Raw genomic sequence first — 19,234 nt, 5'->3', positions numbered from 1 at the left:
CTTGGAAAGTGAGATGATGCCTGAGGAGTGGAGAAGAAGTGTACTGGTGCCGATATTTAAGAATAAGCGGGATGTGCAGGACTGTAGTAACTACAGGGGAATAAAATTGATGAGCCACAGCATGAAGTTACGGGAAAGAGCAGTGGAAGCTAGGTTAAGAAGTGAGGTGATGATTAGTGAGCAGCAGTATGGTTTCATTCCAAGAAAGAGCACCACAGATGCAATGTTTGCTCTGAGGGTGTTGATGGAGAAGTTTAGAGAAGGCCAGAAGGAGTTGCATTGCGTCTTTGTGGACATGGAGAAAGCATACGATAGGGTGCCTTGAGAGGAGCTGTGGTATTGTATGAGGAAATCAGGAGTGGCAGAGAAGTACGTTAGAGTTGTACAGAATATGTACGAGGGAAGTGTGACAGTGTTGAGGTCTGCGGTAGGAGCGACGGATACATTCAACGTGGAGGTGGGATTACACCAGGGATCAGCTCTGAGCCCTTTCTTATTTGCAATGGTGACGGACAGGTTGACAGACAATATTAGACAGGAGTCCCCGTGGACTATGATGTTTGCTGACGACATTGTGATCTGTAGCGATAGTAGGGAGCAGGTTGAGGAGACACTGGAGAGGTGGAGATATGCTCTAGAGAGGAGAGTAATGAAGGTCAGTAGGAACAAGACAGAATACATGTGTGTAAATGAGAGGGAGGTGGAATAAAATAAGTTTAACGTCACTGTGCTCTGTACAAAAATTATTTTATAAATCCACTCACATGTATAGGCCAGGCCAAAGTTAGCACACAGGGGCTCTCAGCATTTAGAACTGCTAGGCAAGCATTTGAAGACGGAAGGTACAACTACGAAAATGGGCACTGTACTATTTCTGTATGTTAGAATGGAATCCTCTCCTTCCCTTGTTTGGAACCTAGGTAAAGACTTGCACATGGAGGAACCAGTATATAAGACTTGGACAGCAGCCAAATACTTCGAAGCCAACGGACGGATGGGTGATATCGTCATTTGTCCTGGAAAGCCTTCCAGTGCAGTGACGAAAGATGGCAGACTGTATAGATCAAGATTCCACCTTGGTATTGTCTTTGCTATAGGCTTCCCGTCTGTAATGCCGCGTAAATCGCCAGTAAAGAAAGCTAAGCTATTTTCTCTTATGTGATTTTTACCGTCGTATCACTATGGGAGAGGTATCGCCTTTTAATATTATATCTATATAGTTTTCGTTTACTTAAAACACCGCAATTACGAAAGAACTTATTCGAACTAGGGAGGTATCGCCCCCTAAAAGGAAACAGGAGTTCAGCGGAATGGTGATGATGCAGGGAGTAGAGTTGGCGAAGGTGGATGAGTTTAAATACTTGGGATCAACAGTACAGAGTAATGGGGATTGTGGAAGAGAGGTGAAAAAGAGAGTGCAGGCAGGGTGGAATGGGTGGAGAAGAGTGTCAGGAGTAATTTGTGACAGATGGGTATCAGCAAGAGTGAAAGGGACGGTCTACAGGACGGTAGTGAGACCAGCTATGTTATATGGGTTGGAGACGGTGGCATTGACCAGAAAGCAGGAGACAGAGCTGGAGGTAGCAGAGTTAAAGATGCTAAGATTTGCACTAGGTGTGACGAGGATGGATAGGATTAGAAATGAGTACTTTAGAGCAGGGGTCCCCAACCCCCGGTCCGCGGCCCACTATCGAGAGAACTGCCGGCAACGGAGACTCACTCAGACTTTTCAGAACGCTTGGTGGGCGGGGCTTTGCAGCGGCACAGAGAGAGGAGAGAGACCGAGATGAGAGATATTACAACAAAGTATTTTTATGGTCCCGACAGTTTCCCCATATGACACGAGTCTATAGAAATCGCGTTACTACGAAGTACATTCAGCAGATGCTTTCATTACAACGAAGTGACCTTGAAATGCTTGAACGAATCATCCACAGAGCAGTTAGATCTGTGGTCGCAGCTCAGTTGTGCACATTTACACAACGATCCCCAGACAGAAACAGCAAAAAAAAAAAAAAAAAACTCTTTCTTCGAACTTTTCTTGTACTGTTTTTTTTTTTTTTTTTTTGCTGTTTTTGTTTTCTGTGGTTTTCAGTGATACCTTTTGCTTATTGCTTGTCAACACTTGAAAAACATCCATTGGAACTTAACTCATTGTCACCCTCCTATAGAAATGGCAGACACGAAAAAAAGATAGCAGTGTTAATGTTTGTGATGTGCAATCTGTTGGAATGGCAAATGCAAAGCATATGTCTTTGTTATATGCAAAAAAAAGAAGAAAAATCTCGGGTTGCAAACATATGCGAACTGCTTAATAACTTAATATTAACAGAAATGTTATGTAAATTGTGTATAAAAAAATCCAGTGAAGAATGTCCATCAAAAGTTGTATGTCCAATCTTGAACTTAAAATATGGGAAGAAAATAATCACAAAATACAAGAAAATACGGCCTTAAATCAAACTCTTCACAAATAATGGTTTATAAACTGCTACAAGAAAAAAACGGGTATTAATTAATAAATCCATAAAATTCTGGTGAAGAAAAGATTACTGCTGCCAGCTTACAACACTAGAAATCTGGGCTTAAATCCATGTCAGCCACTGCCAATAAGGACTCTGTAAACTGAAGTGTTGCAGATTACTTTATACCTCATTTATAAATGAACACCTTTCGCTAAATATGAATAATCAATAAAGCACTTTTAAAATTTAGGTTTAAAAAAAGGTAACCTAACCCAAGTTGCTGCTATTCTAATTAACAAAATTAACATTGTCTGTGTAAGAGTGTACTCAATGTTAATCTACAAGAGCAATAACTCATATTCCACCTAGAAAACCAACAATCAAGAAAAGAAATTGTGGAACTGGTCAATATATTCAATTTATTGTCTATCTTTTAACCAGAAATAGTTTGTATATTTTTGAAATTCATATTATTCATTAAATTTTAATTAAATTAAGTCCATGAATCTATGAAGTATATCTAATTAATGCATTATCATACTCAGATGAACAAGTGGCAGTAATTCACAGATTTAATGACATGTTCCATATTCCATACATCCATGTTCTTTCTGGAGTCGTGATGATTTTTCACAGAATGTACAGGTTTGAGAAGTGCTCTGAATATACAATGCACATCATAAGCATTCAAATATAATAACTTTTAGGACATTTCCTGTTTAAGGCGCCTCTGTATAGTGTTAATAATTTGTAACAGCAAACAGCAATTTGATAAAGTGAGTCATTAGACTGTTATTTTTTCTTTTCACAAAAACACCTAAACTTAACCTAACAGGCTAAACTCTATTACTTACTAATGAGTACAAATATTCTAAGATTTTATACACAATAGGGCTATCAGGACAAACATAAAAAAAATCTTATTTGAAGGAAAATGTTGGTAACTCAGTTTTATTTTTTTCAACCTCACAATAATTTTGGCTTCGTGTTACTCCCGACACCTTACGCTACAATACTTTTTGCATATCACTTCCAACATCAGTATTTGAACAATTTTAAATTGATAGTTTGGAAAGATTTTTTTTTTACTACACTTCTCTGCATTTTGATTAACGGGTGTACTAATAATGCATGGTAAAGATTTCTCTGGTGAACAAGAAGGAATCGTTTTACTCCTGACCCCGTACCCTTTTCACTCATGAACCTGAGATCCCTGATTTGCTGTTGTAAAACCATTAAGTTTTCATCAGAGAAAACAAAACATGGCTTTCTTTTTCATTAAACCTAATGGAAAATAACTGCCATATTTCTGATTTTCCTGTAGTTATACTGGCTTTAAAACTGCCTTTTTTAAAAATTTTGCTGTGCATTATTTTTTTTTTATGTATGTAGAATACCGTAATATTTAAGTTGCTGTTAATGAAAGTGTGTGCCAAATAAAAAATCGAAAGTGGTCTTCCCTAGACTTTCTCGTATACTCAGATATGGGGATGGATATCTGAGGAATAAACCACAAGACAGTGATTATATTTTTCTATAATGTACATTAAAGAACCATCAACAACAAATGAAATTAATATATTGAACAATTATTATAAAAGTTGAAGAAATCGGACTCTGCAGACATAATTCCAAAAGTGCACTGTCGGACTCAGGGAGGTCTAAAACGTTGAGATTCATCAAAATCTTGAAATAGGAATTTTTGGAGGATTCTAATACTTTCCCAATACTTCGTACAGTGGAACCTCGGGTCACAAACGTCTCGGAACAAGTACAAATCGGGTTACGACCAAAAAGTTTGCCAAACTTTTGCATCTGTTCACGACCACACACTCGGGTGACGAACAAGCCAGTTTCCCTTCCGGTTCGTACGTGCCAATGATTTCCGCACGTATTCAGTCTCTCCCTGTGCATTCACTGTGAACTCTTTGTGCTCTATTTCGTTTCCCTTCCGGTTCGTACGCACCAGTGATTTACGCACGTGTTCAGTCTCTCCCTGTACCTGTATAGTACATTGTTCTCGGTCAGACGTGCATCGCGCAGAGGGACTTTACCTCAAAACTAATCTCCTTTCTACCCAGTTCCTCCTCACTTCCTTCATGCCAGAACTCGACTCATGCAAGGTTAGTTTTCTTGGTTGTTTACGGTTAGTTTTTGCATAAATTACAGATTTTTCAAATGTTCATTTTTTTCCCTGTGGTTAAAACTCATTATAAAAAAAGTGTTTATAGCGATCGGTTCGTAAGGCTATTAGCGTGAACTCCTACAATGTTACTTTCTTGGTTGTTTATGGTTGTTTTTTAATAAAGTTCGGATTTGTTCAAATGTTCCTTTTTTTACCCTGTGCTTAAAACTCATCAAAAAAAAGTGTTTACAGCGATCGGTTTGTAAGGCTATTAGCATGAACTCCTGCAATGTTCTTTCTTGGTTGTTACGGTTGGCTTTTAAATAAAGTTCGGATTTGTTCAAATGTTCCTTTTTTCCCTGTGCTTAAAACTCATTAAAAAAAAGTGTTTACAGCGATCAGTTCGTAAGGCTGTTATTAGCATGAACTCCTGCAATGTTACTTTCTTGGTTGTTTACGGTTGGCTTTTAAATAAAGTTCGGATTTGTTCAAATGTTCCTTTTTTCCCTGTGCTTAAAACTCATTAAAAAAAACGTGTTTACAGCGATCGGTTCGCAAGGCTATTAGCGTGAACTCTTGCAATGTTAGTTTTCTCTGTTCAAGGTTTTCTCAGTGTTATTCAATGTTTTTACATTTAGTTTACTATTACACTATGCATTCTATGGTATAATTAACTATTTTTGTGCTTAAAAATCTTTAAAAAATATATATTTACATTCAGCTTGTACGGTCCGGAACAGATTAATTGTATTTACATACAATCCTATGGGGGGAAATTGCTTCTGGTCACGACCAAACTGGGTTGCGACCCGAGTTTTGGAATGAATTACGGTCGTGACCACAGGTTCCACTGTATATGAGAAAAGCAGTGAGGTTTAAAACATCAAGATTCATCAAATCTCAAATTTTTGGACAATTACAATACTTTCCCTATACTTCATATGCCAAAAAGTAAAAATGTAATGAGGAGGAAATACTTAAAGATCATCATAATGCAGCATTAAATACTTTCAGTATCTCCTTTTGTAAAATGCAAATCCAGTTACTGTGCCTCAACTTATATAAAATACACACGGGCAGCACAGTGGCGCAATGGAAGCGCTGCTGCTTTGCAGTAAGGAGAGTGGAGTTTGCATGCTCACCCCGTGTCTGCAAGTTTTTCCTCCCACAGTCCAAAGACATGCAAGTTAACTGTATTGGTGATTCTAGATTGGCCTTAGTGTGTGGTTGGGCATCTGTGTGTTTGCCCTGACGCTGTCCCTGTTTTTGATCCTGCCTGAGATAGGCTGACTGACTGACAGATGGGCAGTGACTTCATGTGTTTTGCACCCAAGGACCAGAAAGGCACACAGCTGAGTGAAGGGTTATAGGAGGGCACGGGATGCATTACAGGCATGTAAAGCATACCAGCTTCACTTTTCACCATGCACAGAAAATTCTTTTTTATGGAGGAGCATCATGAATCATAAGTACTGCATGCGATGCACCACGAGCAAAAAAAGCAAAAACATAATAATAATAATGAGGTATGGGGTAGACATTTACAACTTTTAACTTACTTTGGAATATATTTGAATATTTACTTATTTTAAATATAAGTATTAAAATGCTAATCTATACAGTAATCCCTCCTCCATCGCGGGGGTTGCGTTCCAGAGCCACCCGTGAAATAAGAAAATCTGCGAAGTAGAAACCATATGTTTATATGGTTATTTTTATATTGTCATGCTTGGGTCACAGATTTACGCAGAAACACAGGAGGTTGTAGAGAGACAGGAACATTATTCAAACACTGCAAACAAACATTTGTCTCTTTTTCAAAAGTTTAAACTGTGCTCCATGACAAGACAGAGATGACAGTTCCATCTCACAATTAAAAGAATGCAAACATATCTTCCTCTTCAAAGGAGTGCTTGTCAGGAGCACAGAATGTCACATAGATAGAGAAAAGCAAGCAAATCAATAGGGCTGTTTGCTTTTAAGTATGCAAAGCACCACGGCACAAAGCTGTTGAAGGCGGCAGCTCACACCCCCTCCGTCAGGAGCAGACAAAGAGAGAGAGAGAGACAGAGTTTGTTTTTCAATCAAAAATCAATACGTGCCCTTCGAGCTTTTATGTATGCGAAGCACCTTGCAGCATGTCATTTCAGGAAGCAGCTGCACAAAAGATAGCAACGTGAAGATAATCTTTCAGCATTTTTAGACGAGCGTCCGTATCGTGTAGGTGTGCGAACAGCCCCCCTGCTCACACCCCCTACGTCAGGATCACAGATAGTCAGCGCAAGAGAGAGAGAAAAGTAAGTTGGGAAGCTTCTCAACAATTTGCCAACAGCGTCCCTTGTATGAAATCAACTGGGCAAACCAACTGAGGAAGCATGTACCAGAAATTAAAAGACCCATTGTCCGCAGAAATCCGCGAACCAGCAAAAAATCCACGATATATATTTAAATATGCTTACATATAAAATCCGCGATGGAGTGAAGCCGCGAAAGGCGAAGCGCGATATAGCGAGGGATCACTGTACTAATAAAAGGCAAAGCCCTCACTGACTGACTGACTCACTGACTGACTGACTCACTCATCACTAATTGTCCAACTTCCCGTGTAGGTAGAAGGCTGAAATTTGGCAGGCTCTTTCCTTACAGCTTACTTACAAAAGTTAGGCAGGTTTCATTTCGAAATTCTACGCGTAATGGTCATAACTGGAACCTGTTTTTTGTCCATATACTCTAATGGAGGAGGCGGAGTCACGTATCACGTCATCACGTATTACGCATCCTACGTAATCACGTGAAGTGAAAACAAGGAAGAGATTTACAGCACGAGTCAAACGCGGGAACGAAGGTAAATGACGTTAATTGTTGAGTGTCTTTGAATACTGTGTAATTGTTGAGTGTCTTTTAATACTTTGTAAGCATACATATTAACAGATGTGCAATTAAACGTGTGCATTTATGGGGTGATTTCTCAGGCTTAAAGTTCGAAGTGATCACTCGAGTGAAGGCAGCTTCACAAAAAAAAACAGATCCTTAACAAACTGTTATTGGTATATTTTCCCTCAATTTTAAAAGGTTTTCTTTTCTTCTTAATAAAAATTTAAAAGCAGAGCTTCGCCGGTGCGAACCGCGGGGATTTGAGCGACTGACGCATACAGACATATTCATGAGTGCACGTACTTCGGAAAGAAAGCACCGTGTAAACCTAAAGTTTAAATTAAGTTCATAGACCTACAAAAGGTTGCCATTGATTTCAGGCAAGATTGCTTTTCTCCTGTACAACTATACGTTGCATTCTCAAGAGTGTGCTTGCACGCCTTGGTCATATTACAACCGGAGTGCTGAACTGACAACGTGATATACAAACAGAACAATCGTAAAAACAGGATTAAATAAAAAGGCTGCGAAAAAGGAAGACCTTATATGACGTTCGTTTATAAAACAGCGGAGAGGCTGTGTGAAGTCAGCTTCACAAAAAAACAGATCCTTAACAAATTGTTATTGGTATATTTTCACTCAATATAAAAAGGTTTTCTTCTTAATAAAAATTTAAAAGCAGTACTTCGCCGCTGCAAAGCACGGGGATGTATATATATAGATAGATAGATAGATAGAGATATATATATATATATATATATAGATATATAGATAGATAGATAGATAGATAGAGAGATAGATATATGTGTATGTATGTAGATATGTATATATGTGTATATATATGTAGATATGTAAATATGTATATGTATATATATGTGTCTGTATGTGTGTATATATGTGTGTATGTATGTATGTGTGTATATGTATGTGTATATATATATGTTGATATATGTATATATGTGTGGATGTGTATATGTATATAAATATGTATATATGTGGATATGTAGATATGTATATATAAGTATATATGTTTATGTATATATATGTTTACATAACCTCTTTAACACACTACTTCTCCGCTGCGAAGCGTGGGTATTTTGCTAGTTTTTATATAATTTAACAGCTCAAACATGCAACATCAAAAAGTGGTTTGTCTGCACAATATAGCTGAATCTGCTTTTTTGTCCTTGGTTCAAAAATCTTAATGGTTTTTTAATGACAAAAATATTTGAAAGATCTGAATGACTAATTCACAGGTGAAGAAATCAAAATTAGTTACACCTTGGCTGGCAATAAATGTTTAAAAAACGGAGAGATGATTAACAATTTCCTAGAGTTTTGTATGTATTGTCGAGTGACAATGTAATACATAAAACAAATCATACGACGTAACATTTATTGAGAAACAGAAAAGGGAAAAAAATGATAGCAATACAAAACAAGTTTTTCTTCGAAAACCTGACCTACATTTAAATCATTGTTACAGACAAAGTACAAGAACTGCTCAAATACTTCACTAGAACTTGAAAATATTTACTTACCTCCCTGACAAGATCTTGCTCAACATTGTGTCTGGCAATGAGTATGCGTCGTTTGAATCGTCGACTTTCAAGTTCTAGATACTGCCGTTGGCGCCGCAACAGGTTTGCTTGCTCCTCAGTCTGGAAGTGCTGAAGATTCTCCTTCTGCTTAGACAGCCATTCCTGCTTTTCTTTTTTAGGAGTACTCTGGTTCTCATTTAGCTCCTATAAAATCAACACCGACTATAAATTTGATACAATTTATTAAGCATGCAGTCTGATTTTTTAAAACCTACACCAACCAAAAAGAATTTTGTCACAAATGACACATCCCCCATGAATCTCTATCCTGCTCACTTACTATATTGGTTATCTTCCTTTTTGGTGTCCAATCTATTAGATGTCACCAATGCGCCTGTTAAGGATTTGTATGGAAAAAGTGCTTTACTATCTCTCATAAAATGGTGTGTCCTTTATAACTGAAAACAGTCTTCAACACTTAAATCAGATGTATGGACTTGCTACGGATTCAAACGGTGTGTCGGTAAAGAACAACTGGATAAAAGCAAACCCATATGTAAGCTGTGCAACTCAGACGTTAGTTATTGGTGTAACACAACAAATTTGGGAAATCATTTATCTTGAAATCACCCAAAAATGTTTTTTCAGTCTATATCCAAGGAAGTAGAGCCTTATCAATCTACACTGGAGACAGCTGGTAGCTCCAAGCTTCCATATAATTCACCTTGTGTCCAAAAAATAAAATCTAAAGCAGTTTTTATCTGTAAAGATAAGAAACCCTACATCGTTGTTGAAAATTAGGGCTTTCGACAAATGATACAGGTTTTTGAACTGTGGTATGCTATATACCAACCAGAAAGCAAATGAGTGAAGTTATTGTACCTAGGCTTTATGAAGATCTTAAGCAAAGCATCGCAACATCTCTCAGAATAACCCTAACTTCCGACAGCTGAACATCCAGGGCAGCAGATTCCTGTTACAATGACACATTAAAAACGACTGGGCACCTGTGGTGGATGTGTTGCAGACAAGCACGCTGTAATGTCAGTCACACAGGGAGCAACCTCGCTGCCTATATACAGAGCTTTTGAGACAACTTGCTGTCGTTCAAAAACCTTGCTAGCATTACCAATGTGCTATTCCATTGAATAGCCGCATCAATCTCAAGTTTGTGTGTTGTCAACACCAATAAGTGTTATTTCTCTTTAAGCAGGCAGCTTAGCTGTATTGCTACAGTGGAAAAAGTTTGCAACACACATCACCCAGCAAAGCAAGCAGGCAATTGCTGAAATTTTCAGAGCAGCCTGTGATACAAAAGTAAGCATGTGTACAAAGCAGCTGACTTGAAGTAGTTTTGTAATAGCGGCATTATCAGTCACGATGGATAGTTCTTTTTATTTTACATTCCATTTTTTTACATTTATTCAGTGCCATTGTTAACAAGCACTAGCTCTAGTTCCTTGTTTTAAAATACTTCCTCTTAGTGTTGAGGACTGTGAGGACACATTTGAGACTGATTAATGCGAGTGCTACAAGTGAGCAACTGAAGATATGTGTAACTTGTACAATTATAGAAAGACATGTCTTCCCATTGAATCTTTAATTTCGACTAATACAAGAATGTTTTACTTTAAATGTTCAACAGATGAATACATTTGGCTAACAGTTAAGTTAAACAGTGTCTACATGGAGATTCATAATGCACAAACAGATTATTGAATAACATTATTTAAGAAGAAATATTTAATTATTTTATCATAATATTATTAACAAAATTATATAAATATTGTATAAAGTAGATGCAAAATTATGGTGAATTTTGAATGACTGCGGGACTGTGAATAAGTGCTTTTTTTTTCTTCTTTTTTTAAGAGCAATGATATTTTGTTCCACATTTTCTAAATACTGATGTTAAGTATTTCTCCTTAAATGTCATTCTATGCTTACGCATACGTTATGAAATCACTATGTAGAACACCCTCCAAATAAAGTGCTACTGAAGTTTGACACATTATATTAATGTTCTCTATGCATGGTTAAGTAATCTTTAAAAAAAAAAACCATCACTTCAAATATATCTGAGCAAGCTAATTTTGTCAAGATAAAATCAATATCGAATCAGGACACTGTGAATCAGAATCAAATCGGGAATTTAGTGCTGATACACAGCCCTTTTAATACGTATAGCAGAAACTTGTCAATACAAAAATGTTCATATAATCACAGTAGGAAGTGTATGTCTAGTGCCCACTGTTGTAATGATACAGATTTAGTATATGTGCTTCATGTGATATGTTTTTACACAGTCACCAACATATAGTTTGTGCAAATTTCAAAAGATATTTTGTATGTTGCTTATGCATGACAGGGTTAAATGCCAGCACATGACCCACATGATCAGTACCATCCATTGTGTAATTGCAGGCTACCATAATGCAAGGGATAGTAACTTCAACAACTCTCCTGATATGAATACTGCAGTTGCAAGATTCTGAACAGTGCTTAGGAGGCAGATGTCTTTCTTGCCCTTCCACGTGATTGCAATAATTTTGCCTTTCTACCACACAACTACTGCACCACACTGTAACTTGATGCATTTACACAAAATGCAGTCACCAGACCTATCTCGGCAGTTGGGTCATACAATGATGTATGCATCAATTTTCCTCAGAAGTAAAAGCCCAAGCAGTTCAAGAGAGGTAAAGAAACTGTCCATTGTTATACAGTAGCCTTGGTCAAACAAAGAATCCATCAGTGACTGCACAGAAGATGTAGCGCTGGCGTATTGACTGTATTTGGTATCCTACTTGGTCCCTCTACCAGATGTGCATACAGCTTGCTTCAAATAGCATGTAGAGAACGTGATACCAAATTGTGCCAGTTTGTTACATTTTTGCAATGTACCTTTTCCACAAGAGCCTTCCCTTGTAATCATGAGACTTTCATCAGTGCTTAATGTCAGGATTGAGATCGTACAACTTCTGTATATTTTTCCTTGTAGCCTGATTCCATAGTTCGCTTTGGTATGGGTGACTGGCTTCATCATAGTCGTTGTTATTACTGAAATTCAAGTATTTAATAATGAGTGAAAAATTATACTCACTCATAAATTCACCGAGTTGTCTACAACAATTATTTTGAGGAGCAGTAAATTTAAAAAAAAAAAAAAGTAAATGATTTTGTTATTTTCAAGCATACTTCTCACATAAATATTGCTAAAAGAGAATTGTGGGAAACAAACATTTTGTTAAAACAATACAACATCCATTTTCCAAACCCAATTATTCCGAACATGGTTGCTGGAGCCTTATTCAGCAATAACTGAGCATAAGGTAGAACATTACTTTGGTAGTCCATCACAGGGCAAACACACACACACACACACACTTAATAGCACACCCAGTTCAGCAAACCCAATCCACCTAACCAAGCCTTTGAACTGTGTGAGGAAACCAGAGCACTCAAAGAAAACATACATACAGATGGGAAGAACATGCTAACTCTACCCAGGGAACACCTGGGGCTTAAATATAAAGCAGTTCTAATCATTCAAAGCAGGAATAGATTTCTAAAGTACTGTATAACACTGCGAGTGAATATGCTTACCATAATCTTTAGTAAATTGGAGACAGAAATCCTGCGGTGGGTTGGCACCCTGCCCAGGATTGTTTCCTGCCTTGTGCCCTGTGTTGGCTGGGATTGGCTCCAGCAGACCCCCGTGACCCTGTGTTCAGATTCAGCGGGTTGGAAAATGGATGGATGGATGGAGACAGAAATCGTAGGGGTGTCACCAGAAGATCGCTTAACTTAGGTACTAAACTTGTGATGCCAGTTAATGAACGAAATAATTCAAAAATTAATTCATGTATGCTATAACAGCAAACACACAATGAGGCACTGAAAAGTTTTTCTTGGCCACAGAAACTGCATTTAGTGTACACCACTGCCACGGCACATTATACATACTCTGACCCATTTCACTTACCCTTCATAACATCCTGAAAATGGCCCCATCCTTGTTATTTTAATTTCAACATTTGAATCTAGCAACGTAGTCCCACCACCTAACAAGCTTGTCCATTTCCTCCTCGCTCCCCATTTTTTTTATATGCTTCTTTGCTTGTCATTCATCTCAGTTTCGGTATTTAATAAGATTGTGATATGGGAAGTGGAGACTATTTATTATAGATTGTGATATTGGAATTGGAAGCTACTTGTTATATTTTTGTGTTACAGAGACAAAATCCCTCTGCGATGCTGAAATGGCATTGTTTCACATGCTACTGTAATAAAAAGTACACTGATGGCAAATGAGGTATCACCCAAAACATAATTCACACTTGGAAGAATTCAGCTAATTTCACTATGTAGTGCCCAAATTTATGCAGTGGCATGCAAAAGTTTGGACACCCTTGCTTAAAATGTCTGTTACTGCAACAGGTTGCACTTCCCACAAAATGGTCTTGGGTCAGCTCACAGAACCGGGTTAAGTGTGGCATATGTGTTGCCTCTGCCGCTGGGTGAGTGAAGTGAGACGCAACCGGGTGGCATATATGAGCTGAAGAAGCTAACGGTACTTTTTAGAGCCACATCCCAGGGGTCTGGCTTAAAGTGGCTGATTACATTTTTAATTCTGTCTCAACCCTGAGTCATTACAATAAATTTTAGGTCTACACCTAATACTACAATGGTGTTGATGTGAAAACTTAATAATGCTAAGAATACAACTCGTCATAAAAACACTATATTGCGGATGTTAAATAATGTGTGTAGGTAGCGTGTATACTAGTTCTATAAAAAAATGCCAATATCAAACGTTTTTCACTGCAAAGTAGTGCTGGGATTAAGTTATAGCTTCACTACCAATTAAAAATACTGAAATATGTTTGTAATACTTTAGCACTGTTCTGGCGCAGAGTGTTCAAAGTTAGACGAGTGTTTCCACCGAAATAAAGATGAGAGCTCTCTTTTACCTTCCAGCGTTCTTGCTTCCACCACACCACTCATTGAAAAGATGGGAATGAATCGTGATATACATTTAGCTTTCCTTGTTTTTTTAATGTTTTGATTTGTGTTATGTGCTGCATTTTTTGTTTTCATGCTTCCCAATCTATTTTTGCATTTTGTTTATGTGTTGCTTCATTTTCATTTGTTCTTTCCGATTTGTTTTTGCATATTCAATTTGTTTCTTGCATTTCCAATTTGTGTATTACAATTTGCTTTTGTGTTTTCTCATTTATGTTTGTGTTTCCAATTTGTTTATGCTTGATTTGCTCTTCAGGACCACTATATTCCCCTTAGCTTCATGGTAAAAGTAGTGACAGGACTATATGACATTAGCTGGAGGACCACCTTGTGGAGAGATGTGCATAATTGTGTCTTTAGGCTGACTGTGAGAGCCACAGCTATATTTCAACAAAGGATGGTATTCTTTCTTGGAGTAGTTGTGCAAACTCCAGTAATGCTGAAGTTTCAACTACATGATGATTTCATAAACAAACTACTAACAATTACCAATCGATAACAAATTACACTCAATACATTTTACAAAGAAATTATGAAAAACTAAAAGCCTAATATTTACAAATGGAATGTCATTTATGTTGCAATCACATGCTGTGGGAATCCTACCACATATGACTTCTCACCTTTCTAACTTGTTCTATTCTCACAAAAGCTATTATAGCTTTTTTATAAACAAAGAATAAGTCATTTTAAGAATATACATTGGATAGAACATTTTCCATTAGACCAAGCAGGATATTGGTAGGATATGGTCATTCTCTGCTTTACAGAAGTTTTCATGTGCATTTTATTGTGTCAAAATATTACCATCTATAGGTCACATGCACAGTACGCTCTGATTTAAATGCTGAAAATTTAAATAAAATTTTAACAATGCACAGGCCATTGACTTTCCAGTATAGGCCTGCAGTATTCCCTCAGGATCAAAAATCTATAATTATACTGTGGACTGCTCATTTGATGTTCCCACCCCTCACTTAAATTTTACTTACACCACCTTAAAGCATGAGCTGAATTATTTTATGACCACCATATTTAAATGACACATTATTTTAAACAAGATTCTCTTGCAATCAAAATTATGTCACCTGCTTAGAATGTCTCTTTAGAGGACAGAAGAGTCAAAGGGTCTAGTAATATAGCTAAAATTGTTCTTATCTCTCTATTATAAAAAGAAATCCTGTCCTGGAAAGCAAAAGCAAGGCTACGATACGTGATCTTCTCGGAAGACATTTAAAAGTCCCGCGAGACCAAAGAGACTTGCCACGGTACGTCTCGTGGGGACCGTAAACATGAGACATTGCGCCAAGAGATTGACCCAGGACCGTCTCGCGATGACGTAGAACATGAGATTCTTGCAAGACACGCCCTACTTACAATCTATCCCATAGGACAACAGGGCAGCGGAACATTCAGTCTTGTGAAGGATTTGAGCACACACAGATGCAGGGTCTCAGCGCATATAAGGGCATACGTTATAAATGAAACGTCGACGAATAAGCGAAGAAGAAATCAGCGCGGAGAAGAGAGACTCAAAAGCGCTGGAAAGGAAAAAGAAAAAATAATCTAGGTGCAAATTCAGAAAATAAGGCAAGTAATTATCAGCCCATAACAAGTGGAAATGAAACAAAGCACATCCAGAATTAAAATATGGAGTAACAGACAAAGTACAACTTCATAAAGACGTTCACAAACGTTGGGGCTATACACATGCAGAGCAGATTATGAAAGCAGAGCATTCGAAAGGCTCAAAAAAAAAAAAAAAAAACGTAGGCGCAATTCAAATGTGGAGAAAGTTAAAGAATGTTAAAGTAGGAAAATTAGAAAGTATAAAAAAAAGAAAGTAAAGATCGCAGTAGCGCAAACAAACGGAAATTAATACTCGAAAAAGGGAAAATAATCACCATGGACCAGGTGTCATTGAAAAAAAAGCAGGACAAAGCAAGGTCAGAGATAAAAGACAGTAGAAAACGAAGTGAAAAGTCATAAAGAGGTTACAAAACAAAACGGACAAACACCAGCAGAGCAGGTTAGAGATAATTCAGGATAGGTTTCTCTGCTTGAAATTTCAGCAGAGACAAAGCGATCTACATTATCATCAGTTAAAAGTAACCAATAAATGCATGTGAGGTAAAACACGTTTTTGAAATTCTCTGATTTAAACTTCAAAGCCTTACAATATTTACATATTTCTGACATATCACCTATGTCCATATATTCGATCTCTATTTGCCTTGTAGTTATTTCTCCGAGTAATAATTTCTCTTTTTTTGCGCTAACGCGATGTTTACTTTTTTTTTTTTGACACTGTCATGTTTTTCTGCTTTCATATTCTGTATCTTGCTCTGCATGTGTTTCGCACCTATGTTTTTTTGGGGTCTTTTGAATTCCAGTTTTCATTATCTCTAACCTGACAAAGTCATTAAACACGTCTCACTGACCTCATTCGAAAGATTCCAAATATTGTTTTTACAGAAGTTCTTAAATAAAAGTGAAACTAATGAAATCGCAACAATTCAAAGAAAAAAAAATCTTAAAAGTGTGTCCGGAAAACCAAACATGGGGGTTGGCGAGCGAAGGGAGCAGGGGGCAAAGCCCCCTAGTTCTATTAAAGAGAAAGCTTCACACAAGCCTAGTCAAGACTTGTCATCTGTTGATCATTTTGTAGTACTTTTGTTGCATACTACAGAACACCTGTCTTGGTTACATCATGATAATTCTCTCTCCCTCTCATAGGTCAACCATGATGTGTTGATCCATTTAAGAACAGTCTTTCTGAATTGTGGGGCACTTACATGGACTGTTCCTTTCACCCACACCAACATTTTCTACTTATGTAACTAATTCACTACAACAAGCCTCTCTGATTTGTAAGTTCACTACACGCTAACAACTTAGTTTTCCTGAATGACAGGGATTCCTTTTTTTGGAGATCTCCTTATTTTGAAATGCATAAAAATCTAGATGTGCAAAGCTGACAGAGGTCTGTCTACACAGACTCAAGGCTGTAATTTTTTGCCAAAGGTGCATCTAGTAAACACTGACTTAAAGTGGATGAATACTTACACAATCAATTTTATTGTTTTTTATACTGTATATGTAATTAATTGAGACAACAATCTGTTTCCACATTAAAATTAAAGGATTTTTTTTTCTGTTGATCAGTTACAAAAAACACAAATTAAAATCCACTGTGATTTAATCTTGTATGACAAGAAATTCTGAAATCTTCCAAGATAAGAAAACTTTTTATAAGCACTCTAAATTAGATATATGTAAACCTCTAAATATAATGTGGTGAATTTCCATTTAAAATCTTAAAATGCATCACTCAGAGTACAATTGTTTACAAAGTTTTTACTTTTCACAAAGGACACAGGCTTGTAAAATGGTGTTCACAGAGTAGTAAAGCAAGCCTGTGGTTATGACTATACCTATAACCTTGCAGTTTCAGTTACACAGTTATATGAAAAAGTTTGGGAACACCTTTCAGCCTGCATAATAATTTACTCTGCTTTCAACAAAAAAGATAACAGTGGTATGTCTTTTATTTCCTAGGAACATCGGAGTACTGGGGTGTTTTGCGAACGAAGATTTTTAGTGAAGAAGTATTTAGTTTTATGAAATTAAATCAAATGTGAAAAACTGTCCGTGCAAAAATTTGGGTCCCCTTGTAATTTTGCTGATTTGAATGCATGTAACTGCTCAATACTGATTATTTGCAACACCAAATTGGTTGGAATAGCTTGTCAAGCCTTGAACTTCATAGACAGGTGTGTCCAATCATGAGAAAAGGTATTTAAGGTGGTCAATTGCAAGTTGTGCTTCCCTTTGACTCTCCTCTGAAGAGTGACAGCATGGGATCCTCAAAGCAACTCTCAAAAGATCTGAAAACAAAGACTGTTCAGTATCATGGTTTAGGTGAAGGCTACAAAAAGTTATCTCAGAGGTTTAAACTGTCAGATTCAACTGTAAGGAATGGAATCAGGAAATGGAAGATCACAGGCACAGTTGCTGTTAAACCCAGGTCTGGCAGGCCAAGAAACAATACAGGAGCAGCATATGCGCAGGATTGTGAGAATGGTTACAGACAACCCACAGATCACCTACAGATAGTATATTTGTACATCGTTCTACAATTCAACACAATTTGCACAAAGAACATCTGTATGGCAGAGAAAGAAGCCCTTTATGCACTCACGCCACAAACAGAGTCGCTTGTTGTATGCACATGCCAGATTCATTTTGGAACAAGTGCTTTGGACTGATGAGACAAAAATTGAGTTACAGTACAATCCCTCTTAACTGTGTTAAAATAAAATAATTATTATTTTTTTTTTAATCCTGAGTTCTTTATATTATATGTATGCACTTCCTTCTTTCCTGGAAGGTGAGAGGTATTTTAAAACCAGCAAACAACAAAACAGTGTTCAAATTCAATAAAGTCCAGTGTATCAAAGTTTTCTTTAAATAAATAATCCATTAAAATGAGTGAATTAGTGGAGGTTAAAATCCATTAGTAAAACAACAAGTCCTTTAAAAACAACACAAACGAGGTTAAAACAATGGCTGGAAGCGGTCTCTTAAAATCCAAAGCACGGTGCCTTCTTCTTTCTACCTGGCGGCTCCCCTGCTTCTCCCATCAGGCTATGCAACAGGGGAGTTCCCTACCTGTAGGTGCAGCTGCCTTCCACACTTGTCTGGTAGCCCTCCGATCCCTGGCTATGTCAGGCTCCATCCGGACCGAGACTTGGGTTCTTTCCCCAGCGGCCGGTCACTGCAGCTCCGTGATCGCTCAGCTGGAGCGACTGCTTTCTTCAGCCCCACCGAGTGTCGGCCAAACACTCCTCTGCAGGGGTCACCTCCCAGCTGCCTGCCTTTGCTCCATCGAATCTGATCTCTCTCGCTCACTCTTCTGCACCGGCTTTCCTCTACCTGCTTCCTTCTCCATTAACCTCCCGTTCTTTCCTGTTCTCCCCCTAGCCGCCTTGCGCTTCTATTTATCACAGGGACGTGGGTCGGATGTGGCAATTAGCAGTTCCCGGGAACAATTACTGATGCGGACGAATCCTCACCTGTGCACTTAAGCTAGGATTGTCCACATCATGAATTCCCCGGGAACGATCGGCCACACATACCATGCCCCCTCGCTAAGCCGCGGGTGAGGCGATTATTTATTTAAGAAGTGGCCTTTTTGACTTCAG

At 37.7% G+C, this 19,234-nt stretch overlaps 1 protein-coding gene across 2 annotated transcripts in view; it reads right to left on the bottom strand.

Moving 5' to 3' along the window:
• taok1a (TAO kinase 1a) overlaps positions 1–19,234 on the bottom strand; it is a 276,152-nt gene that overhangs the window by 15,775 nt on the left and 241,143 nt on the right. For both annotated transcript variants that reach the window (XM_028806658.2, XM_051930844.1), the window contains exon 17: positions 9,006–9,209. In XM_028806658.2, the coding sequence (XP_028662491.2) occupies positions 9,006–9,209 (204 nt within the window). The remainder of the gene's footprint in view (positions 1–9,005; positions 9,210–19,234) is intronic.

Source organism: Erpetoichthys calabaricus, chromosome 8 (genome assembly GCF_900747795.2).
Source record: "Erpetoichthys calabaricus chromosome 8, fErpCal1.3, whole genome shotgun sequence".
In the NCBI taxonomy this organism is placed as follows: Eukaryota; Metazoa; Chordata; class Cladistia; order Polypteriformes; family Polypteridae; genus Erpetoichthys; species Erpetoichthys calabaricus.
This window is presented reverse-complemented; position numbering and strand designations above follow the sequence as displayed.